At 43.0% G+C, this 26,208-nt stretch overlaps 2 protein-coding genes across 2 annotated transcripts in view; both read right to left on the bottom strand.

Moving 5' to 3' along the window:
* Positions 1 to 608: 608 nt before the first annotated feature.
* On the bottom strand, positions 609 to 7,155 carry LOC135540423 (mesencephalic astrocyte-derived neurotrophic factor-like). Its single transcript, XM_064967046.1, has 4 exons — positions 6,912 to 7,155; positions 3,968 to 4,095; positions 3,691 to 3,832; positions 609 to 1,569 (listed from the first exon to the last, which is right to left on the bottom strand). The coding sequence occupies exons 1-4, from the start codon at positions 7,000 to 7,002 to the stop codon at positions 1,385 to 1,387; spliced, it is 546 nt and encodes a 181-aa protein (XP_064823118.1). The 5' UTR covers positions 7,003 to 7,155; the 3' UTR covers positions 609 to 1,384.
* Positions 7,156 to 14,654: 7,499 nt separating this feature from the next.
* Positions 14,655 to 26,208, bottom strand: part of LOC135530244 (dedicator of cytokinesis protein 3-like) — a 277,860-nt gene continuing 266,306 nt past the window's right edge. Inside the window, 3 exon segments of the mRNA XM_064958601.1 lie at positions 14,655 to 18,291; positions 21,477 to 21,562; positions 24,291 to 24,410. Of these exon segments, the coding sequence (XP_064814673.1) occupies positions 17,632 to 18,291; positions 21,477 to 21,562; positions 24,291 to 24,410 (866 nt within the window). The 3' untranslated portion in view covers positions 14,655 to 17,631.

The following is a 26,208-nucleotide window of genomic DNA, read 5'->3' as shown; positions in this document are numbered from 1 at the left end:
GTTCATAGCTTATACTTGGCCATACCATAACCCCACCGCCACCATGGGGCACTCTACTCACAACACTTGACATTAGCAGACCGCTCAACCACACGATGCCGTACAGGTGGTCAGTGGTTGTGAGGCCAGTTGGACAGACTGCCAAATTCTCTAAAACGGAGGCGGCTTAAGACAAAGAAATGAACTTTCAATTCTGGTAACAGCTCTGGTGGACATTTCTGCAACTTGACACATCTGTGGCATTGTGTTGTGTGACAAAACTGCACATTTGAGAGGCCTTTTATTGTCCCTTATATTATCCTCAGCACAAGGTGCACCTGTGTAATGATCGTGCTGTTTAATCAGCTTCTTGATATGCCACACCTGTCAGGTGGATGGATTATCTTGGCAATGGAGAAATGTTGACGAACAGGGATGTAAACAAATTTGTGCACAAAATTTGAAAGAAATAAGCTTTTTTGTGCGTATGAATAATTTCTGGGATATTTTACGACATGTTCCACTTATATGTTTTGTTCCGTAGAAAACACTCATGGCAAGCTATATATTTATGAGCATGTGTGATGATACCACCAGCATTGACTATTAAAACACCATGACTTCTGACACCTTGTTTTCATATTTTAATGAAAAAGTACAGAACATTTGTAATAAACATGTAAGGTTGTGTGAAAGAAAAGGCCAATTCAATAGTTTTATCTTCTCTTTAAAATATATATGTATATATTTCAGGGGTGGCCAAACTTATTTGTAGAGGGTACAAATCAAGGTCTCGATTTGATGATTAGTAGGTCAGTAGAATCAGGTGTCTTACTACACCCACTGTCTAGGACCTTCTGCATATGAGCTTGTCCACACCGGTTATATTTGATTATACCGTTATTAATTAAGACAACAACAAAAAACAAAGTATATCCCTTAAAAAACAAAAGGTCATGTACAGACAGACAGGTGGTTCATATGCCACCCAGCACATTACCACCCTCTCAGGACACCCAAAGCCCCTTTCCCCAGGGCCCGTATAAACAAAGGTAACGTTCCAAATGGTACCATACTCCCCACAGGGCTCTGGTCAAAGGTAGTGCACTATATAGGGACTAGGGTGCAATTTGGTATTCAAGCCAAACTGTCTCAGAGTTGGGAGAGCTGATCTAGGATTAGATTTGGCATTTAGATCACAAATAATAAAATGGCGGAAAGGACAAGGGGGGGGACCTGATCCTAAAATCAACACTCCTCATCGAGATGCTTGATACAGAGTCTTATTCATTATGATCAACAACAACAAAAAATGTAATAAAAAGGCAAAACTGATCCTAAATCAGAATTTCTACTTTGAGACACTGAATACAATCCCAGGTCTACATCCCCCTCCTCCCACTGGTTACAGTTCACTCCGTGCTTGGGCTGCGTTTGGGGCGTACTTGGGCATGAGTTCATTGATCTTGCGGATGAAGTCGGACTTCTCGGCACAGCCTTTACACGACTCTCCCCACACCTCCAGGATCTTCTTCAATTCCTTCACCTTCAGCTTCTTCAGATCCACGGTGCTCAGGTCCAGCTGTTTGTCTGCAGAGAGGAGAGAAGGTGAAGATGCCATCTTTAACAGATCCTGCTAGCATTTCAGTGGTTTAACTGGCTAAGAACAGGGGGTGGGGGGTTCAGGAGGGTTAACTAAGTGTGTGTGGTAGAGGATTGGGATGAAGGAATGAAGCCATAGGCTTCTGTTAAGAAAGCTCACACAGCGACACCAGTTACATACCAGTATGAACTGTCTCTTAGCAGGTTCTGATATCAAAATATGTTCACTAAAAAGGTTAAACAAGACTCTGCATTCTATGCCGTGAGATTAACAGTAGAATGTAGTGTGCAGAGTCTCTTCACGTTCCAGGAAGAGAGGTCAAATTTCACTGTGAGGCAAAATTAGACAGTCAACCCCCCCCCCAGTTAGGTATGGTGATGACATGGAAAATCAGTCCTCACCTGTGTTTGTGTATGTAAATACCTTGTAATATGCCAGACGGTGGTTGGAAATAGCCACAGGCCGACATTGTACAATGTTTTGGACTTACCGTGATCCACAAACCATTATCTAACAAGCTGACCAAACTGGACGCGAGCGTGCCATCGCGCGCCACGTTGGTTTTGTTGACCCACACCAGAAGTGAATGAGGACACGCAGGTTGAAATATCAAAACAAACTCTGAACCAATGATATGCTTTTCGACCTGTCCCCAAATTAATTTCAGTATTTATGTCAATTTATCTAGCTAGCTTGCCGTTTCTAGATAATTTGTCCTGGTAAATAAACATTGGGTTGTTATTTTACCTGAAATGCACAAGGTCCTCTATTCCGACAATTAATCCACAGATGAAAACGGGAAAACCGAATTCCTTTCTCGTCATCTTTTTCCTTCCTCAGACTTCTTTTTTTTTGACTTTATATGGCAGTTGGTCACCAACTTTACGGTGCATTACTACAACGTGGACATCAGTGCATCTTTCAATCACGTGTTTATATGCTCCTAAAAACCAATGAGGAGATGGGAGAGGCGGGACTTACAGCGTGTTGAGCGTCACAAAGGATTTATATTTTAGCGCCTGGCCACGCAGACGCTCGCTGAGGCAGTGTTCGGTGCAACGACTGAACAACATGCATGTATACATTAATATATATTTATATCATGCAGTCGTTGTAGTAATGCTGCCCCAGATTCAACGGTCCTGCCTGCGGCTATGGAACCCTGACCTGTTCACCGGACGTGCTACCTGTCCCAGACCTGCTGTTCTCAACTCTCTAGAGACAGCAGGAGTGGTAGAGATACTCTGAATGATCGGCTATGAAAAGCCAACTGACATTTACTCCTGAGGTGCTGACCTGTTGCACCCTCAACAACTACTGTGATTATTATTATTTGACCATGCTGGTAATTTATGAACATTTGAACATCTTGGCCATGTTCTGTTATAATCTCCACCCGGCGAGCCAGAAGAGGACTGGCCACCTCACATAGCCTGGTTCCTCTCTAGGTTTCTTCCTAGGTTTTGGCCTTTCTAGGGTGTTTTTCCTAGCCACCGTGCTTCTACACCTGCATTGCTTGCTGTTTGGGGGTTTTCGGCTGGGTTTCTGTACAGCACTTTGAGAGATCAGCTGAAGGGCTTTATAAATATATTTGATTTGATATTTGCACACGACGTGACCTGTGTCATCAGCATGTAATGGTATTGTGTATTTACTATGAGTACTGTGAGGAGTCCCACGTGAAAGAGGATAAACTATGGGAACAAATAAGGGACAAAAAAAAAATGAGAAATTGAGACTTAAGCAGGGTTTAGCTGTCAGAGAGAAATGGAATTGAGGGATGCTAACATACTCTGTATGGTACACAGTCTATCTTCTACATCCTTATGTTAAGCTACTAGGGTAGCCTAGTGGTTAGAGCGTTGGACTAGTCAACCGGAAGGTTGCAAGTTCAAACCCCCAAGCTGACAAGGCACAAATCTGTCGTTCTGCCCCTGAACAGGCAGTTAACCCACTGTTCCTAGGCCATCATTGAAAATAAGAAATTTGTTCTTAACTGACTTGCCTAGTTAAATAAAGGTTAAAAAAAAGTGGTTTGGTACTAAAGTATCGATTTAACTTACAAATAACCAAGTCATCTGAGATGGGTCCTACATTTGTTTCCTTACCATATTTCAGTTCACAGATCTGACTGTCCTTCTTCTTTAGTTTCTCACAGATCTTGTCCACTGGCGTGTGGTAGCTCAGGGGCTTGGAGATCTCGTTGAGTATTTTGGTGGCAGCGTCATTTGTTCCACCAATGTAGTAACACTGAGGGTACAGAAGGACGAAAAATAACAGCAATCAAATCAACAAATTCAGTGGATAATCTGGATAGAACACAATGTAACTACTTATCGACTAGACTTACATTAAAACTAAAACATTAGCCTAAAAATCACTTACAAAGCGGTTTTCCTTGCCCTTGGCGTCTTTGCAGGTTTTGACGAGGGCCTTCTCGATGTCTGCGCTGGTGAATTTAACATTGTTGTCTTGCAATGACTGATATAACCTTCCCAGGAAGCTCACACACACTGAAAAAGGGAGGAAACAACGCAAAACAAGGAATGACCATTATTACGTTAGGATGTTAGGAGTGTACAAAGATGGCATCCTTTCTATATACTTTACTAATATAACATTCTGCTAATCTGATGGTATACAACAACAAAAAATGGGTAACTCCAGCAATACTATCAACATTATATATAGGAGGTTAGGTTTTACAACTCAAACTTCTATGGTCAGTCTGTTCTGTTACAGTAGGTTATCCATGTGTTATATAGCCCAATACACTAGACCAGGTATTCCCAAACTGGGGTATGCGCAATGCCATCGGGGGCACGCCAAATAAAAATGGCATTTACATTTTGTTTTTTACATTTTAAATAACAAATAACCCCCCCCAAAAAAATAATAATTCTATTCACATTTTCAAACAGTCCAATTATATTTTCCAACGGGGCTATACATTTGGGTGAGATTTTTTTCTTACGTGTGTAGCCTCGTTTCACTGCCAAAAATAAAATTAAACCATCTAGTGTTCAGCGAACTAACAACACAATGTCAAATACAGGAAGCCTAGTCAAATAGTTATCATCCAATCACATTATCCGTTACTCTCTTGCGGGAATTCCACTAACGGTCCGTATGTAGCCAAACGTAGATGCTGCTCATGTTGGTGTCTGTACTGATGGCGCAAAAGCCATGACAGGGAGACCTAGTGGAGTGGTAACGCGCGTGCCAGCAGTTGATCCCGACGATACCTGGGTACACTGCATCATCCACCGAGAGTCTCTTGGGTACACTGCAGCATCCACCGAGAGTCTCTTGGGTACACTGCATCATCCACCGAGAGTCTCTTGGGTACACTGCATCATCCACCGAGAGTCTCTTGGGTACACTGCATCATCCACCGAGAGTCTCTTGGGTACACTGCAGCATCCACCGAGAGTCTCTTGGGTACACTGCAGCATCCACCGAGTCTCTTGGGTACACTGCAGCATCCACCGAGAGTCTCTTGGGTACACTGCCGCATCCACCGAGAGTCTCTTGGGTACACTGCAGCATCCACCGAGAGTCTCTTGGGTACACTGCATCATCCACCGAGAGTCTCTTGGGTACACTGCATCATCCACCGAGAGTCTCTTGGGTACACTGCATCATCCACCGAGAGTCTCTTGGGTACACTGCATCATCCACCGAGAGTCTCTTGGGTACACTGCAGCATCCGAGAGTCTCTCTCTTTTGTTAAAAGAAAGGCACCTGAACTCTCATATTTTCTGCACTATGCAATGATGTTGGCAGCAACCATGCAACGCTTTCACAACATACCAGAATCGCGCTGGTTATCAAGGGTCAAAGTACTTACATTTTTTTCAATTGAGAGACAAGCTTAAAGTTTTCACTTGCGTGATGACAAGTCTCTCACATGACTGGCCTTTCTGGGTGATGCGTTTCTTTCTAAATTAAAATCACCTGAATGATCTGAATCTAGGATTACAGGGACTCTCCGCAACTATAGTCAATGTGCGGGACAAAACTGAGGCTAAGAAGTTGGAGCTCTTCTCTGTCTGCATTAACTGGGACAACACACAGGTCTTTCCATCATTGTATGGATGTGTGTGTGTGCAAATGAACTCAAGCTTACAGACAATGTCAAATGTGATATAGCAAAGCAACTGAGTGAGTTGGGTGAGCAATTACTTTCCCGAAACGGACGACACAAACAACTGGATTCATTATCCTTTCATGCCCTGCCTCCAGTCCACTTACGGATATCTGAACAAGAGAGCCTCATTGAAATTGCAACAAGCGGTTCTGTGAAAATCAGAAGCCACCACCAGATTTCTGAATTGGGTTGCGCTCAGAGTATTCTGGTCTTGGCAAATCGCGCTGTTAAGACACTGATGCCCTTTGCAACCACATGCCTATGTGAGAGTGGATTCTCGGCTCTCACTAACGTGAAAACTAAATACAGGCACAGACTGTGTGTGGAAAATGATTTAAGACAGACTCTCCAATACACCCCACATGGCAGAGTTATGTGCATCCTTTCAAGCACATCCTTCTCATTACCCTGTGGTGAATTTTCAATATACAAATAAGGTTTTATATGTAAGATGGTTAAATAAAGAGCAAAATGATTGATTATTATTTATGCCCTGGTAGTATAAGAGCTGTCACTTCCCAAGAGCCGGGTAACACAAACTCACTCATTCTTATGTTTAATAAATGTATCATATAGTGTGTGTGGCAGCCTTACAATGATGGCAAAAAACAACATCTAAGAGTGCGCTGACCCTGGTGCTAGAGGGGGTACAGCTGACCCTGGTGCTAGAGGGGGTACAGCTGACCCTGGTGCTAGAGGGGGTACAGCTGACCCTGGTGCTAGAGGGGGTACAGCTGGAGGTTGAATGTTTGAAGGGGTACGGGACTATAAAACGTTTGGGAACCACTGCCCTGGACAAAGCTGAACAATAGACAGTCAAGTATCAGCTATCCCATCTAACAGAGAAACAATAGCTTGACATGGGAGCATATTGCCTCACCAACAGAAACCACAGGCAATATCTGACATGGCTGGGGCACAAGGCAAGGTCCTAATGAGCAATTAACAGGTACTAGTTAGCGAGACACAGCAAGCTACAATACTTCTCTGCAAACAAACATAAAATTAGGAGCGCATTGAAAGACATTTCAACGCATTGAATTATAGCCAACGTCTAGGCTATTTGGCGAAGAATCCTTGCTAATGACACAGCATGGAATTGTAGATTGCCATAAAACTTAACTACGACTAACGAGCTAGTTATATCCAAAGTGACATAAATGAGACAAACCAACCCACCTTCACAATCCCCATCTTTCAAAGCGTCGCTAATGCTCGGTACCAGAGCCAGCGCTGCGAGGGCGACCGACAAACTAGTCAAACACAACATTTTACAATTAATAACTAACTTAATCTAGTTTAGCTAGATGTACCTAGCTAAACGTTACGATACAAAACTACCTGTCTAGTGAAAAATAAATGCCAGCTAGACATGAGCAGCGAGAGTCGAAACCGGTAATGTGAGCACGCAATGCTTAGATTCTGCCAACGCTTCCTGATGAACACGTCAACCTACGAAGGCTTCCAATTGGCTCTCATTTCAGTCTCTAGAACGCGATTGGTTCGTTCTGTGCAACGCAACGCACTTTTCTCTGATTGGACAGGTGCTCTTCATTCTGGGGACGTCGTCCAGTTGTCGCCATTCGATTGGATTAGAACTCTGTATATTACACGGGACCTTACCTTTCCAGTCATATCAGAGCAGTTCAGATGGAAACATCTAGAATAGAACAGAGACGCACTGCTCTTTACCGCGCTGTCTGTGTCAGCAGCTATACATTTAAGAATATTTTCTTTACTTTTATTACAGGGTCCCCAACTACATTATCAGCTACTTGTAGATGTTTTTCTTGAGCAGATGGTCAGGGTGCCTGAACATAATTACCCTGCAAATTGACTTCAAGGAAGCCCAAACAGATAGTAACAGACAAAAACAAAATTATATTAAATTATTTCAAACCTTAATAAATACATTGGGAAACAATCATATATAATGTATCTATTTACAGTGCATTCAGAAAGTTTCCAACCCCTTGACCTTTACCACATTTTGTTACACTACAGCCTTATTCAATTTTTTTTTTTTTTTATCAACACACAATACCCAATAATGACAAAGCGAAAACGCGAGAGGCACAATTTCCTCTGTGGAGATGGGAGAACCTTCCAGAAGAACAAGCATCTCAGCACTCCACTAATCAGGCCTTTATGCTAGAGTGGCCAGACGGAAGCCACTCCTCAGTAAAAGGCACATGACAGTCCGCTTGGAGTTTGCCAAAAGGCACATAAAGGACTCTCAGAACATAAGAAATAAGATTGCCTTGTCTGATGAAACCAAGATTGGCCTGAATGCCAAGTGTCATATCTGGAGGAAACCTGGCACCATCCCTACGGTGAAGCATGGTGGTGGCAGCATCATGCCGTGGGGATGTTTTTCAGCAGCCGGGACTGGGAAACTAGTCAGGATCGAGGGAAAGATGAACAGAGAAAAGTACAGAGAGGTCATTGATGAAAACCGGCTCCAGAGCGCTCAGGACCTCAGACTGGGGCAATGGTTTATCTTCCAACAGGACCATGACCCTAAGCACACAGACAATGCAGGAGTGGCTTCAGGACAAGTTTCTGAATGTCCTTGAGTGGCCCAGCCAGAGCCCGGACTTGAACCTGATTGAACATCTCTGGAGAGACCTGAAAATAGCTGTGCAGTGACGCTCCCATCCAAGCGGATAGAGCTTGAGAGGATCTGCAGAGAAGAATGGGAGAAACTCCCCAAATACAGGTTTGCCAAGCTTATAGCGTCAAACCCAATAACATTCGAGGCTGTAATCACTGCCAAAAGGTGCTTCAACAAAGTACTGAGTAAAGGGTCTGAATACTTATGTAAATGTGATATTTCAGTTTCTTTTTTTTCACTCCCCATCCAACCTGACAGAGCTTGAGAGAATCTGCAGAGAAGAATGGGAGAAACTCCCCAAATACAGGTGTGCCAAGCTTGTAGGCTGTAATCGCTGCCAAAGGTGCTTCAACAAAGTACTCAGTAAAGGGTCTGAATACTTATGTAAATGTGAATTTATTTTGTGCACAAATGTCTAAAAAACGGTTTTTGCTTTGTCATTATGGGGTATTGTGATGTCATTATGGGGTATTGTGATGTCATTATGGGGTATTGTGATGTCATTATGGGGTATTGTGTGTAGATTGATGAGGGGAGAAAACAAACAATTTAATCCCTTTTAGAAAAAGGCTGTAACGTAATAAAATGTGGAAAAATTCAAGGGGTCTGAATACTTTCTGAATTTACTTTATGCATGGAAATACTTGAATAGATTTTCAAAAATTAAAATCACTTGGAGCTGATTTCCTGGTGTTTTTAGCCTTTTATGCCCAACAAGGAAAATGATAAACAAAAACAACAACAAAACTGGTTAATTACTTGGCAAATTAGTTTGATTTACAGAAGGTTTACTATAGAATAGAAAGTAATACATGGTGTCCTCTGGCCAATTGTAGCTACAGAATGTTGGTTTGATCACAAGCAACCGCTTTCTGGTATCTTCATAGTTGGCCTAATATCTAATACTTTGCATACGGCTCCTGAGTGGCGTAGCGGTCTAAGACACTGCATCTCAGTGCAAGAGGCGTCACTACAGTCCCTGGTTCGAATCCAGGCTGTACCACATCCGGACGTGATTGGGAGTCCCATAAGGCGGCGCACAATTGGCCCAGCGTCGTCTGGGTTTGGATGGGGCAGGTTGTCCTTGTAAAAATGAATTTGTTTTTAACTGACTTGCCTAGTTAAAAAAAAATATCAAGTTACTTTTAAGATATGACCTTATTCTATGTTAATTACTTCTAGTTCACCGTTTTCTCATCCCTTGTCACTGCTATTAAATAATGACCAGTTGAAACATCAAGGAGCCAATAAAACAAGATCTTTAATGTTGAGCATTATTATCAATAATAAATGAATTCCACATCACAGGAGAAAAGAAAGTGTTGTATTTACATCTACAATCCACATCACTGTTGATTCATGCTAACACAATATATACAATAAATTACTTTGGAGTAATTTTTTCCGTATTCCGTAGAAGTAGCCGTCTGTCTGATCTTTGATGGAAAAACACACAAAATAATGAAGCAAAATTGAAAGAAGTCCAAATATTTTTGTATTGTTTGTCAATTTTTTTTTTTAAGGTTTAAAAAAACAAAACAACATTTACATCAGAAAGTACAGGGCAGACAATTTATAATCCCAATCTATACATGGACCCTTTAAAACCTTATGAATCCACAGCCTCGTCATAACTACTTACAGAAGAGAGAGAGAGAGAGAGAGAGAGAAGAGCCTGACGAGGTGGTCTGAGGAACAACAACTGTAATGATTTCAAAACTGTTTTGTAAACCACCATTTTGTAACCGCCATTTGTAGAAATCAAATAAATTGAGAGGCTTTGCATAGGTCATAGGTCATACGCATAACATGTTCCTTCATATATTTTTGGCTCTGAAAGCATGCTATTCATGAGTATGCAAAATAATATTATTTTTTTTAAACTGTAAAAGTTACCTGGGAAACATGAGGGGAAATTCCTGCTATTTCAGCAACATTGCTCATAGAGATATAGTTGCTAATTAAAAACAAACTAATGGCGTTGCACTGGCTTCTATCATCTGTGGAGGACACACTATCTAATCAAATACATTACACACGCTTACCACTAGTGCCTATATTAACACTCTTACATCCTCTTACACTTAGAAATCAGGATTAGTGTCAGTAGATTAGGAGCGGCAGCAGGCCTGGAGGTAAAATGGTGAAGGGGAGGGAGGGAGGGAGGGAGAGCACCTCTTTGCTGACCATGTGATTGGCTGATTAACCCCTCTGCTTGTATGAGCCTGGAAGGGAGCCAGCTGGCGGTGTCTGTCTCTCTGTCTGAGTCCCCCTCTCTCTCACAACAAGTGAATAACCTAGGTTTATGTACTTTCAACTTTCCCTCCCTCCCATCATCACAAAGAGTACAATCACCACACAACGGACACAAAAAAACCTAGACGGACAGTAGTAGTGTGACATTGTTTTGAGTGTGTTATAGGGGGGGTTAATCAATACACAATTTCATCTTATGCATGACATTGTTATATATGGAATACATTATCTATACAAAAGCATTAGAAAATAAATTAAAGTCAGTCGAATAAATTAAAAATAAAAGTAATTCTACATTAGGAGACATGCACCTACACTAGCCATGTCCCTTCTGAGAAAGAGGAAATATATATGATAGAATCTTCCATGACAGCAGGAGGACCTGAGAACATGACAACAGGAGAACATGAAAACATGACAACAGGAGAACATGAAAACATGACAGCTGGAGGACATGAGAACATGACAGCTGGAGGACATGAAAACATGACAGCTGGAGGACATGAGAACATGACAACAGGAGGACATGAGAACATGACAGCTGGAGGACATGAGAACATGACAGCTGGAGGACATGAGAACATGACAGCTGGAGGACCTGACAACATGACAGCTGGAGGACATGAGAACATGACAGCAGGAGGACCAGAGACCATGACAGCAGGAGGACATGAGAACATGAACGCTGGAGGACTTGAGTACATGACAGCAGGAGGACATGAGAACATGACAGCAGGAGGACATGAGAACATGACAACAGGAGAACATGAAAACATGAGAACATGACAGCTGGGGGACATGAGAACATGACAACAGGAGAACATGACAACAGGAGAACATGACAACAAGAGAACATGAAAACATGACAACATGAGAACATGACAACAGGAGAACATGACAACAGGAGAACATGACAGCTGGAGGACATGACAACAGGAGAACATGAAAACATGACAGCTGGAGGACCTGAGAACATGACAACAGGAGAACATGACAACAGGAGAACATGAACACATGAGAACATGACAGCTGGAGGACATGAGAACATGACAACAGGAGAACATGACAGCTGGAGGACATGACAACAGGAGAACATGAAAACATGAGAACATGACAGCTGGAGGACCTGAGAACATGACAACAGGAGAACATGACAACAGGAGAACATGACAGCAGGAGGACCTGAGAACATGACAGCTGGAGGACATGAAAACATGACAACAGGAGGACATGAGAACATGACAGCTGGAGGACATGAAAACATGACAGCTGGAGGACATGAGAACATGACAGCTGGAGGACATGAGAACATGACAGCTGGAGGACCTGACAACATGACAGCTGGAGGACATGAGAACATGACAGCAGGAGGACCTGAGAACATGACAGCTGGAGGACATGAGAACATGACAGCAGGAGGACCTGAGAACATGACAGCTGGAGGACATGAGAACATGACAGCAGGAGGACATGAGAAAATGACAGCAGGAGGACCTGAGAACATGACAACAGGAGAACATGACAACAGGAGAACATGACAGCAGGAGGACCTGAGAACATGACAGCTGGAGGACATGAAAACATGACAACAGGAGGACATGAGAACATGACAGCTGGAGGACATGAAAACATGACAGCTGGAGGACATGAGAACATGACAGCTGGGGGACATGAGAACATGACAGCTGCAGGACTTGAGAACATGACAACAGGAGAACATGACAACAGGAGAACATGACAACAAGAGAACATGAAAACATGACAACATGAGAACATGACAACAGGAGAACATGACAACAGGAGAACATGACAGCTGGAGGACATGACAACAGGAGAACATGAAAACATGAGAACATGACAGCTGGAGGACCTGAGAACATGACAACAGGAGAACATGACAACAGGAGAACATGACAGCTGGGGGACATGAGAACATGACAACAGGAGAACATGAAAACATGACAGCTGGAGGACCTGAGAACATGACAACAGGAGGACATGGAAACATGAGAACATGACAGCTGGAGGACCTGAGAACATGACAACAGGAGAACATGAAAACATGAGAACATGACAGCTGGAGGACCTGAGAACATGACAGCAGGACGACCTGACAACATGACAGCAGGAGGACTCGAGAACATGACAGCTGGAGAACCTGAGAACATGACAGCTGGAGAACCTGAGAACATGACAGCTGGAGGATGTGAGAACATGACAGCTGGAGGACATGAGAACATGACAACATGAGAACATGACAACAGGAGAAAGTGACAACAGGAGAACATGAAAATATGACAACCGGAGAACCTGACAGCTGGAGGACATGACAACAGGAGAACATGACAACAGGAGAAAGTGACAACAGGAGAACAAGACAACAGGAGAACAAGACAACAGGAGAACATGACAACAGGAGAACATGAACACATAAGAACATGACATCTCTGACCCCTCTGACACATGAGGACATCTCTGACCCCTCTGTTCCTTGGTAGTCCAATGGGCGGTACTAGCCATGGTTATATAATTTCCCACTGTGCACATATTGGTTTGTTGTGTATTGTTAGATACTACTGCACTGTTGGAGCTCAGAACACAAGCATTTTGCTACACCCAAAATAACATTGCTAAATATGTGTTTGCGACCAATATAATTTGATTTGAATAGACGTTGAACTGACATCTGTACCCAGTGTGTTATACCACTGAATGAACATGCACACGTAAAAGTACCAAAATAAAGAGGGAAAAACTAAAACAAATCACATATAATTATATATTAGCTAATATTAATTTGTCTATAAATATCATCCGTCTAAATGTGTCATTCCACTTGTGCACATCACCAAGCAGCTACAGTGACTTTCAATGCCCTTGTCTTAGCACAAGTTTATGTTTTAATGTCATCATTATCAAGTCATTATCAAGTCATTATCAAATCATTATCGAGTTATTATCGAGTCATTATCAAGTCATTATCAAGTTATCATCGAGTCTTGGTGAGTAATTATCAAGTCATTATCATGTCATTATCAAGTTGTCATCGAGTCATCATCGGGTCATCGTTGAGTCATTATCTAGACATTATTAAGTCATTATCAATTTATTATCAAGTCATTATCGATACATTGGCAAGTCATTAGCGAGTCTTAATCACGTCATTATCACATCATCATTGCGTCATTATCAAGTCATCAATTCTCCTCAGTCAATCCATGATATAGGGATTAATTTATAAATAATCTAATATTAATATATATAACTATACATAATAATACATTTGCAGATTTCATGTCCTCTAAAAGTATAGCCTTTTCTTTGTACTGTTTTTTATTTAACCTGGCAAGTCAGTTAAGAACAAATTCTTATTTTCAATGACGGCCTAGGAACAGTGGGTTAACTGCCTGTTCAGGGGCAGAATGACAGATTTGTACCTTGTGAGCTTGGGGATTTGAACTTACAACCTTCCGGTAACTAGTCCAACGCTCTAACCACTAGGCCACCCTGCTGCCCCATTTACTGTAGTATGCAAGATGCTGAATGGGAAACTGACCTTTAGTAATAAACCAACCGAGCCGTTATATAAAAGCAGCCTTTTAAAACGGGATTCACCAGCCTTCAGACGGTTATGTCCTGACGTCTTTATAGTGGCTGATCTGGCTGTGGCAGGTAGCACACAGCAATAACGAAGACTACTTGTGTGATGAAGCCGCACCACAGCATTTAAGCCTCTGACTGTCCGTCTGTCGAGGATGAGCAGTGCCACAGGAAGTTGTGACAGAGTAGGAAGAAGTGTTGGGAGTATGTGACCCTGACATTTTGTATTAGTTCGTTAAAACACCCCCCCCCCCACCCCCACTTCCGTCTCTCTCTATTCATCAAACTATTCTCCCCCCCCCCACCCCCACTTCCGTCTCTCTCTATTCATCAAACTATTCTCCCCCCCCCACCCCCACTTCCGTCTCTCTCTATTCATCAAACTATTCTCCCCCCCCCCACCCCCACTTCCGTCTCTCTCTATTCATCAAACTATTCTCCCCCCCCCTCATTTTTATTTTTCTCAGTAAAAGCCAGTTGCATCGCTGAGTGTATCATCATTACATCAACACCACCAAGGTACGGTCAGCTAATAATATGCATCCCTTACAGGAAATGGACAAGCAAACCATAATGTTAAAATCAGCTGACCTCAATCATCATCTCTCCAAACCCCTCCCCCTCTATACCCTAATAAAACCCGTCACTCATCCCATCTTTATTTATAGAAATATTTAAGTGCGAATAGAATCAAATGTGTTTTTAACATTTATTAAATAATGTAATAATAAATGTTATTATTATATTGTTAATAAATAATAATTAATGTTTATTATTAAGTTACTAAAGGGCATCTTGTCTATAAAAAAATATGAAAAATAAACTGAAAACAGGGGTCACGGTGTCAGGATTTGGCCAGGGTTGTTCCGGGTTTTGGTCACTAGATGCCCCCATTGTGCTTTTTGACCTTATGTTTTTTCCCTTGTTCCCCATTATTATTTGCACCTGTGCCTCGTTTCCCCTAATTGTATTTAAACCCTTAGTTTCCCTCAGTTCTGGGCTCTGTGTTTGTATGTTAGCACCCAGCCCTAGTGTTCTGTGTATTCTTGTCGTTTCCGGTGGATGCTCTTGTGGAATTCTGTTTTTGTTTTTGGGTATCTCTTGAGGCTTTTTTGTGCTATTCCTACCACCTTTTGGATTTGCCATTTTGTATTGAAGGACTTCTCCTTTTTTACTTTATTAAATACACCGTCTTAAGTACTGCTGTGTCTGCCTCATCTTCTGGGTTCTGCTGACTATTTGTGGCTCAGTTGGTTAAGTGACTGTTTCTCACTCCGGAGACCCAGGTTCGTAACCGGGTCCTGACACACGGTCTAACAGGTTTTTACTCACCTGAGGTTTTCTTCAGGTGAACTCAATTAATTAATTAAAATGTCTGTTTAAATGTCTGGTTTTACAATCCACGAGTTCCCTTTGTGTTGATTTGGAAACCTGCATGTGGACCTGAACTATCAAGAAAATAATCAACACATGACTTTTTATTCACAGAATGATGCGTTTTCTAAAAGGTAGTTCCCGTCATCGTTGTGTGTTAGTGACCCAATTTATAGAAAGGACATTCAATATACTTTTTTTTTTCTCTCTTTCTGACAAGAGTTTGAAAGAATAAGAAATCAAATATGGAAAAATACTTTCCATTCCAAAGATGCATTTGCAAACAAACACATTTAGATGTGAACAACTAGATCACAGCTAGCATTCTCCAATACCAAAATAGGATACTCTGTGAGAAGGAATGAAGTGGGAGGAGGGGGATCATTTTTTTTTTACCATTCCCCTCTATATCCCTGGCCCCTCAGAGAGACAGGTCCTAACACTGGCCTCTCAGAGAGACAGGCCCCAACACTGGCCCCTCAGAGTCAGGTCCTAACCCAGGCCCTAACACTGGCCCCTCAAAGAGACAGGTCCTAACCCAGGCCCTAACACTGGCCCCTCAAAGAGACAGGTCCTAACCCAGGCCCTAACACTGGCCCCTCAAAGAGACAGGTCCTAACCCAGGCCCTAACACTGGCCCCTCAAAGAGACAGGTCCTAACCCAGGCCCTAACACTGGCCCCTCAAAGAGACAGGTCCTAACCCAGGCCCTAACACTGGCCCCTCAAAGAGACAGGTCCTAACCCAGGCCCTAACACTGGCCCCTCAAAGAGACAGGCCCTAACACTGGCCCCTCAGAGAGACAGGTCCTAACCCAAGCCCTAACACTGGCCCCTCAGAGAGACAGATCCTAACACTGGCCCCTCAGAGAGACAGGTCCTAACACTGGCCCCTCAAAGAGACAGGTCCTAACACTGACCCTTTCAGAGAGACAGGCCCTAACACTGGCCCCTCAGAGAGACAGGTTCTAATCCAGGCCCTAACACTGGCCCCTCAGAGAGACAGGTCCTAACCCAGGCCCTAACACTGGCCCCTCATAGAGACAGGTTCTAATCCAGGCCCTAACACTGGCCCCTCAGAGAGACAGGTCCTAACCCAGGCCCTAACACTGGCCCCTCAAAGAGACAGGTCCTAACCCAGGCCCTAACACTGGCCCCTCAGAGAGACAGGCCCTAACACTGGCCCCTCAGAGAGACAGGTCCTAACACTGGCCCTAACACTGGCCCCTCAGAGAGACAGATCCTAACACTGGCCCCTCAGAGAGACAGGTCCTAACACTGGCCCCTCAAAGAGACAGGTCCTAACACTGACCCTTTCAGAGAGACAGGCCCTAACACTGGCCCCTCAGAGAGACAGGTTCTAATCCAGGCCCTAACACTGGCCCCTCAGAGAGACAGGTCCTAACCCAGGCCCTAACACTGGCCCCTCAAAGAGACAGGTCCTAACCCAGGCCCTAACACTGGCCCCTCAGAGAGACAGGTTCTAATCCAGGCCCTAACACTGGCCCCTCAGAGAGACAGGTCCTAACCCAGGCCCTAACACTGGCCCCTCAGAGAGACAGGTCCTAACCCAGGCCCTAACACTGGCCCCTCAGAGAGACAGGTCCTAACCCAGGCCCTAACACTGGCCCCTCAGAGAGACAGGTCCTAACCCAGGCCCTAACACTGGCCCCAACCATTTCTAAACCATGGGCATGTTCAGGAGGATATAAAGTTACAGAACATTCAGATAGCAATATATAATGTAGAACATATATGATTGTTTGTCAGATGGAATAGGGGGGGATCAGGTGTCAGCTCTATTCACACTATTTATATCTGAAACATTCACAAAGTTTCACATCACTGACTGAATAAACCACAGGCCTGCTCTTTACTCCTCTGTGATGACGTGCTCCCACGCCACCTTGGCCTGCTCTTTAGTCCTCTGTGATGACGTGCTCCCACGCCACCTTGGCCTGCTCTTTACTCCTCTGTGATGACGTGCTCCCACGCCACCTTGGCCTGCTCTTTACTCCTCTGTGATGACGTGCTCCCACGCCACCTTGGCCTGCTCTTTACTCCTCTGTGATGACGTGCTCCCACGCCACCTTGGCCTGCTCTTCCTTGGAGGTGATGACGTGCTCCCACGCCACCTTGGCCTGCTCTTCCTTGGAGGTGATGAGAGGCTGAGAGATCTTGCGTGGCATGGGCCTGGGCACCAGAATACACCCTTCCTCAGGGATACACCCCTCTCTCAGGTAGGGCTTGGGGGGCAGGGTGGGCGGGGGCTCCTGGTGGTAGTGGGGGAGGTTCTGGATGTTTAGGGCGTGGGCCTCTGGGAGGACGGGGATAATAGGGGTGATGACCGGGGTGACCCACCCAGGGGCAGAGTGGCTACGGCAGGGAGGGGGTTTGGAGCCATCCAGGACCTCTGGCTCGGAGACGCTGTATCGGACAGGCAGGTAGGGACTAGAGGGGGAGTCCATTCCCAGGTCTTCTCCGTCTATGGCCCAGATAGAGTGCACCGTGCTAGGTGTGATGGAGACAGAGTCCAGGGTGCCTGCTGGGTGTCTACTGGTAGTTCCAGGGGGCTCGGTGGAGCAGGACTGGCCCAACAAGTTGCTCTCACTCAAGGATGAGACGCCGGAGGAGGCGCTGCCAGAGAGGGTAGAGTTACTGCCATCCAGGCCGGACTGGGGACTGGTGGGCGAGGCAGGTATAGGGTGCAGGGGTGACTGTTGAAGAGAAACAAGCGGGACAATGGGTTATTCTCATAGATAAGTGGGACAATTGGTTATTCTCATAGATAAGTGGGACAATGGGTTATTCTCATAGATAAGTGGGACAATGGGTTATTCTCATAGATAAGTGGGACAATGGGTTATTCTCAGATAAGTGGGACAATGGGTTATTCTCATAGATAAGCGGGACAATGGGTTATTCTCATAGATAAGTGGGACAATGGGTTATTCTCATAGATAAGTGGGACAATTGGTTACTATCATAGATAAGTGGGACAATGGGTTATTCTCATAGATAAGTGGGACAATGGGTTATTCTCAGAGATAAGTGGGACAATGGGTTATTCTCATAGATAAGTGGGACAATGGGTTATTCTCATAGATAGGTGGGACAATGGGTTATTCTCATAGATAAGTGGGACAATGGGTTATTCTCATAGATAAGTGTGACAATGGGTTATTCTCATAGATAAGTGGGACAATGGGTTATTCTCATAGATAAGTGGGACAATGGGTTACTATCATAGATAAGTGGGACAATGGGTTATTCTCATAGATAAGTGGGACAATGGGTTATTCTCATAGATAAGTGGGACAATGGGTTACTATCATAGATAAGTGGGACAATGGGTTATTCTCATAGATAAGTTGGACAATGGGTTATTCTCAGATAAGCGGGACAATGGGTTATTCTCATAGATAAGTGGGACAATGGGTTATTCTCATAGATAAGTGGGACAATGGGTTATTCTCATAGATAAGTGGGACAATGGGTTATTCTCATAGATAAGTGGGACAATGGGTTATTCTCATAGATAAGTGGGACAATGGGTTATTCTCAGAGATAAGTGGGACAATGGGTTATTCTCATAGATAAGTGGGACAATGGGTTATTCTCATAGATAAGTGGGACAATGGGTTATTCTCATAGATACGTGTGACAATGGGTTATTCTCATAGATAAGTGGGACAATGGGTTATTCTCATAGATAAGTGGGACAATGGGTTATTCTCATAGATAAGTGGGACAATGGGTTACTATCATAGATAAGTAGGACAATGGGTTATTCTCATAGATAAGTTGGACAATGGGTTATTCTCATAGATAAGTGGGACAATGGGTTATTCTCATAGATAAGTGGGACAATGGGTTATTCTCATAGATAAGTGGGACAATGGGTTATTCTCATAGATAAGTGGGACAATGGGTTATTCTCAGATAACCGGGACAATGGGTTATTCTCAGAGATAAGCGGGACAATGGGTTATTCTCATAGATAAGTGGGACAATGGGTTATTCTCATAGATAAGTGGGACAATGGGTTATTCTCATAGATAAGTGGGACAATGGGTTATTCTCAGAGATAAGTGGGACAATGGGTTATTCTCATAGATAAGTGGGACAATGGGTTATTCTCATAGATAAGTGGGACAATGGGTTATTCTCATAGATAAGTGTGACAATGGGTTATTCTCATAGATAAGTGGGACAATGGGTTATTCTCATAGATAAGTGGGACAATGGGTTATTCTCATAGATAAGTGGGACAATGGGTTACTATCATAGATAAGTAGGACAATGGGTTATTCTCATAGATAAGTTGGACAATGGGTTATTCTCATAGATAAGTGGGACAATGGGTTATTCTCATAGATAAGTGGGACAATGGGTTATTCTCATAGATAAGTGGGACAATGGGTTATTCTCATAGATAAGTGGGACAATGGGTTATTCTCAGATAACCGGGACAATGGGTTATTCTCAGAGATAAGCGGGACAATGGGTTATTCTCATAGATAAGTGGGACAATGGGTTATTCTCATAGATAAGTGGGACAATGGGTTATTCTCATAGATAAGTGGGACAATGGGTTACTATCATAGATAAGTGGGACAATGGGTTATTCTCATAGATAAGTTGGACAATGGGTTATTCTCATAGATAAGTGGGACAATGGGTTATTCTCATAGATAAGTGGGACAATGGGTTATTCTCATAGATAAGTGGGACAATGGGTTATTCTCATAGATAAGTGGGACAATGGGTTATTCTCAGATAAGCGGGACAATGGGTTATTCTCATAGATAAGTGGGACAATGGGTTATTCTCATAGATAAGTTGGACAATGGGTTATTCTCAGATAACCGGGACAATGGGTTATTCTCAGAGATAAGTGGGACAATGTGTTATTCTCGGATAAGTGGGACAATGGGTTATTCTCATAGATAAGTGGGACAATGGGTTACTATCATAGATAAGTGGGACAATGGGTTACTATCATAGATAAGTGGGACAATGTGTTATTCTCGGATAAGTGGGACAATGGGTTATTCTCATAGATAAGTGGGACAATGGGTTATTCTCATAGATAAGTGGGACAATGGGTTATTCTCAGAGATAAGTGGGACAATGGGTTATTCTCATAGATAAGTGGGACTTTGGGTTATTCTCATAGATAAGTGGGACAATGGGTTATTCTCATAGATAAGTGGGACAATGGGTTATTCTCATAGATAGGTGGGACAATGGGTTATTCTCATAGATAAGTGGGACAATGGGTTATTCTCATAGATAAGTGGGACAATGGGTTATTCTCATAGATAAGTGGGACAATGGGTTATTCTCATAGATAAGTGGGACAATGGGTTACTATTATAGATAAGTGGGACAATGGGTTATTCTCATAGATAAGTTGGACAATGGGTTATTCTCATAGATAAGTTGGACAATGTGTTATTCTCATAGATAAGTGGGACAATGGGTTATTCTCATAGATAAGTGGGACAATGGGTTATTCTCATAGATAAGTGGGACAATGGGTTATTCTCATAGATAAGTGGGACAATAGAGGCGTTATTAAAAACAAAAAGAAAATGATTATGAACAGGTATAAAGCAAATTCAAGCCAAACTGCAAGACAAATATTACAAAAACACAGTTATACATTACAATATATATATATATATACTTATAAACCGACACAAACACACAGTAAAAAAATAAGCATCTTTGCAGTTATGCGATACGCTACAACCAAGTGCTCTTTTAGCCATGCACGTGCATTGATACTGAAAGGGCTGAGATACTAGACAGAGACATGCACAGAACAGACCAGATCAGATCAGACCAGAAAGGACGGTATAGGCTACTCTAGCCCAGGGCGTGTCACTGAGGGTACCTTTCGTAAAGAGGAGCGTGCAGGGAGAGCTGGAGGGAGGTCGCTGTTCTGGTGGTGGAAAGCATCAAAGTTCATGGAGAAGTGTCCTATAGGAAGAGACACACAGCAGGACAGAACAAAATGGGTTGGTTTGGAGAAACACACAGAACTACAACCAGGGAGAGAGAAGGAGAGGAGGGAGAGGGAGAGAAGTAGAGAGAGAGAGAAGTAGAGAGAGAGATGGAGGGAGGGAGGGAAGTAGAGAGAGAAGTAGAGAGAGTGAGAGATGGAGAGGAGGGAGATAAGTAGAGAGAGAGAGAGAAGTAGAGAGAGAGATGGAGGGAGGGAGGGAGGGAAGTAGAGAGAGAGAGAGATGAGGGAGAGAGAGAGAGAAGTAGAAAGAGAGATACATAGACAAAGAGAGGGGGAGCGAGAGAGAGATGTGGAGAAGGATAAACAGGTCTCTACACTCGGCTACATAAGTCATTCTAGTTAAGAGGCAGGTTGGGGTAGATTGGGGCGGCAGGTAGCCTAGTGGTTAGAGCGTTGGGGTGGAAAGGATCAGGTAAGTTCAGGGGTGTGGTGGAGGGGGGTAAACACTGTGCCGTTGACAAACCTTTCGATTTTGTGCATAGCATTCACACCACAGGTGTCCAACTCATTCCATGGAGGGCAGTGTGTCTGCTGGTTTGGTTATTTCCCTTCTATTTATGAGGCCTTCCATGGAATGAGTCAGACACCTGTGGTTTACCACACTAATTATGCTAGCTAATTGACTTGCTGCTCGTCATCAGTGTTTACCCACCTTTCTGAACCACTATATCCCTGGATAGGATGACACAGGACTTGCCCTTTTCAACATAGAAACACAGGGACAAAGGAGAGCTACAATCACACACAGATCCCTGGTGGACGGAAGTTGAAGGATTCCTGTGGGATCTATTGGAATCAGAAGCTCCCATGAAACTTCATAAAAACTACAACAAAATTCATAAAAACTACAACAAACTGCATCAAACCATTTGATGTTGCGAATTATTTTAATGATTACTTCATTGGCAAAAGTGGGCAAACTTATGCAGGAACGAACAGTGAGCCAATCGTATTCATGCATTAAAAAAACTAATAATGAAAGAGAAAACATTCAATTTTGTGAAGTTAGTTTGGTCGAGGTGGAAACCAAATACAATGCTATTTCTCTGTAATCCAAAACAGACAGACTTTCAGCATGATTACAGAGAACATGTACTACACTGACACAAATGACACAAATGACTGATGATTGGTTGAAAGAAATCGACAATAAGAAGATTGAGAGAGCTGTACTGTTAGATGTCAGTGTTGCCTTTGATATTATCGATCATAACCTGTTGTTGAGAAAACAATATGTGCTATGGCTTTTCAACCTCTGCCATATCGCGGATTCAGAGATATCTTTCTAATAGAACTCAAAGGGTTTTCTTTAATGGAAGCATCTCTAATGTCAAACATGAAAAGTGTGGTGTACCACAGGGCAGCTCCCTAGGCCCTCTACACTTTTCTATTTTTTTACCAATGACCTGCCACTGGCATTAAACAAAGTGTGTGTGTCCATGTATACTGACGATTCAACCTTATACACATCAGCAACCACAGCCAATGAAGTCACTGAAACCCTTAACAAAGAGTTGCAGTCTGTTTTGGGATGGGTGGCCAGTCATAAACTGGTCATAAACATCTCTGAAACTAAGAGCATTGTATTTGGTACAAATCATTCCCTAAGTGCTGGACCTCAGCTGAATCTGGTAATGAATGGTGTGGCTGTCGAACAAGTTGATTGTAGACTGTCATGGTCAAAACATAGAGATTCAATGGTTGTAAAGATGGGGAGAGGTCTGTCCGTAATAAATAGATGCTCTGCTTTCTTGACACCCCACTCCACAAAGCAAGTCATACAGGCTCTAGTTTGGTCTAATCTCGATTATTGTCCAGTTGTGTGGCCAAGTGCTGCAAGGAAAGACCTAGTTAAGCTGCATCTGGTCCCAGAACAGAGCGGCACGTCTTGCTCTTCTTCATTGTAATCAGAGGGCTGATATAAATACTATGCATGCCAGTTTCTCTTGGGTTGAGGAGAGACTGACTGCATCACTTACATTTTATAAGAAGCATTCATGTGTTGAAAATCCCAAAATATTTGCATAATCAATTTACACACAGCTCTGACAAACACACACTTATCCCACCAGACATGCCAGCAGGGGTCAGCTGTCAGAGCAGCTTACCGATCATTGCATCTGTACATAGCACATCTGTAAATAGCCCACCCAACTACCTCATCCCCATATTGTTATTTATTTTTGGGTTATTTATTTTTGATCTTTGCACCCCAGTATCTCTACTTGCACATAATCATCTGTACATCTTTCACTCCACTGTTAATGCGAAATTGTAATTATTTCACCTCTATGGCCTATTTATTGCCTTACCTCCCGTATCCTACCTCCTTTGCACACACTGTATATATACTTTTTCTATTGTGTTATTGACTGTACGTTTGTTTATTCCATGTGTAACTCTGTGTTGTCGCACTGCTTTGCTTTATCTTAGCCAGGTTGCAGTTGTAAATGAGACCTTGTTCTCAACTGGCCTACCTGGTTAAATCAAGGTGAAATAAATAACCATTTTAAAACGGCCAGGGGGATGAATACTTTTGCACGGCACTGTAGGTGGTCTTGAATAAAGCCATTAAAAAGGCTGGGAGCAGCATATGCTTTGTGCCAGCTTTCCTTCTTGATTGTTTTAACCATCAGAAAATGTGAAGTTTGTAGTGTAGCATTCATGTATAAAGGGTCTTACCATGGGGAAGGCTACGGGGCGGGACTGGGGGGGCCATCACACTCCCAACGTGGGCGGACAGGAACGGCAACGCCTCTCTGGTACCACTGTCCAGACTCCAGGAGCTGGGGGTGGTCAGGACTGTAGAGGAGAGACAGATGATATTAACACTTCACTCTACTGTCCACCCTGACCCTGAGCTGCTGACGGTGGTTAGGACTGCAGTCTCTAGTGGACAGACACAGATAACATAACTGATATCATAGTGTCTGTCAACAGACTGTGGGTTAACATAGCGTCTGTCAACAGACTGTGGGTTAACATAACTGATATCATGGCGTCTGTCAACAGACTGTGGGTTAACATAACTGATATCATAATGTCTGTCAACAGACTGTGGGTTAACATAACTGATATCATAATGTCTGTCAACAGACTGTGGGTTATCATAACTGATATAATAATGTCTGTCAACAGACTATGGGTTAACATAACTGATATCATAGTGTCTGTCAACAGACTGTGGGTTAACATAACTGATATCATAGTGTCTGTCAACAGACTGTGGGTTAACATAACTGATATCATAGTGTCTGTCAACAGACTGTGGGTTAACATAGCGTCTGTCAACAGACTGTGGGTTAACATAACTGATATCATAGTGTTTGTCAACAGACTGTGGGTTATCATAGCGTCTGTCAACAGACTGTGGGTTAACATAACTGATATCATAGTGTCTGTCAACAGACTGTGGGTTAACATAACTGATATCATAGTGTCTGTCAACAGACTGTGGGTTAACATAACTGATATCATAGTGTCTGTCAACAGACTGTGGGTTAACATAACTGATATCATAGTGTTTGTCAACAGACTGTGGGTTAACATAGCGTCTGTCAACAGACTGTGGGTTAACATAACTGATATCATAGTGTTTGTCAACAGACTGTGGGTTAACATAGCGTCTGTCAACAGACTGTGGGTTAACATAACTGATATCATAGTGTCTGTCAACAGACTATGGGTTAACATAACTGATATCATAATGTCTGTCAACAGACTGTGGGTTAACATAACTGATATCATAGTGTCTGTCAACAGACTGTGGGTTAACATAACTGATATCATAGTGTCTGTCAACAGACTGTGGGTTAACATAACGTCTGTCAACAGACTGTGGGTTAACATAACTGATATCATAGTGTCTGTCAACAGACTGTGGGTTAACATAGCGTCTGTCTACAGACTGTGAGTTAACATAACGTCTGTCAACAGACTGTGGGTTAACATAACTGATATCATAGTGTCTGTCAACAGACTGTGGGTTAACATAACGTCTGTCAACAGACTGTGGGTTAACATAACTGATATCATAGTGTCTGTCAACAAACTGTGGGTTAACATAACTGATATCATAGTGTCTGTCAACAGACTGTGGGTTAACATCAACAGATGGGTTAACATAGTGTCTGTCAACAGACTGTGAGTTAACATAACGTCTGTCAACAGACTGTGGGTTAACATAACTGATATCATAGTGTCTGTCAACAAACTGTGGGTTAACATAACTGATATCATAGTGTCTGTCAACAGACTGTGGGTTAACATAACTGATATCATAGTGTCTGTCAACAGACTGTGGGTTAACATAACTGATATCATAGTGTCTGTCAACAGACTGTGGGTTAACATAACGTTAACATCTGTCAACAGACTGTGGGTGTCAACAGACTGTGGGTTAACTGAGTGTCTGTCAACAGATCATAGCGACTGTGAGTTAACATCTGTCAACAGTTAACATAACTGTGGGTTAACATAACATAACTGATATCGTCTGTCAACAGACTGTGGGGTTAACAGATAACTGATATCATAGTGTCTGTCAACAGACTGTGGGTTAACATAACTGATATCATAGTGTCTGTCAACAGACTGTGGG

This window comes from Oncorhynchus masou, chromosome 5, assembly GCF_036934945.1.
Source record: "Oncorhynchus masou masou isolate Uvic2021 chromosome 5, UVic_Omas_1.1, whole genome shotgun sequence".
NCBI classification, from domain to species: Eukaryota; Metazoa; Chordata; class Actinopteri; order Salmoniformes; family Salmonidae; genus Oncorhynchus; species Oncorhynchus masou.
The sequence above is the reverse complement of the archived record's forward strand: the minus strand, read 5'-3'. Positions and strand labels throughout refer to the sequence as shown.

What these genes read in the sequence shown, in the direction of transcription:
- LOC135540423 (XM_064967046.1), bottom strand. Translation starts at nt 7,002, where the DNA reads ATGTTGTGTTTGACTAGTTTGTCGGTCGCCCTCGCAGCGCTGGCTCTG. An exon ending in GAAAGATGGGGATTGTGAAG is followed by an intron (nt 4,096 to 6,911) that starts GTGGGTTGGTTT and finishes TCCCTTTTTCAG; the next exon opens with TGTGTGTGAGCTTCCTGGGA. An exon ending in AGGGCAAGGAAAACCGCTTT is followed by an intron (nt 3,833 to 3,967) that starts GTAAGTGATTTT and finishes CTGTACCCTCAG; the next exon opens with TGTTACTACATTGGTGGAAC.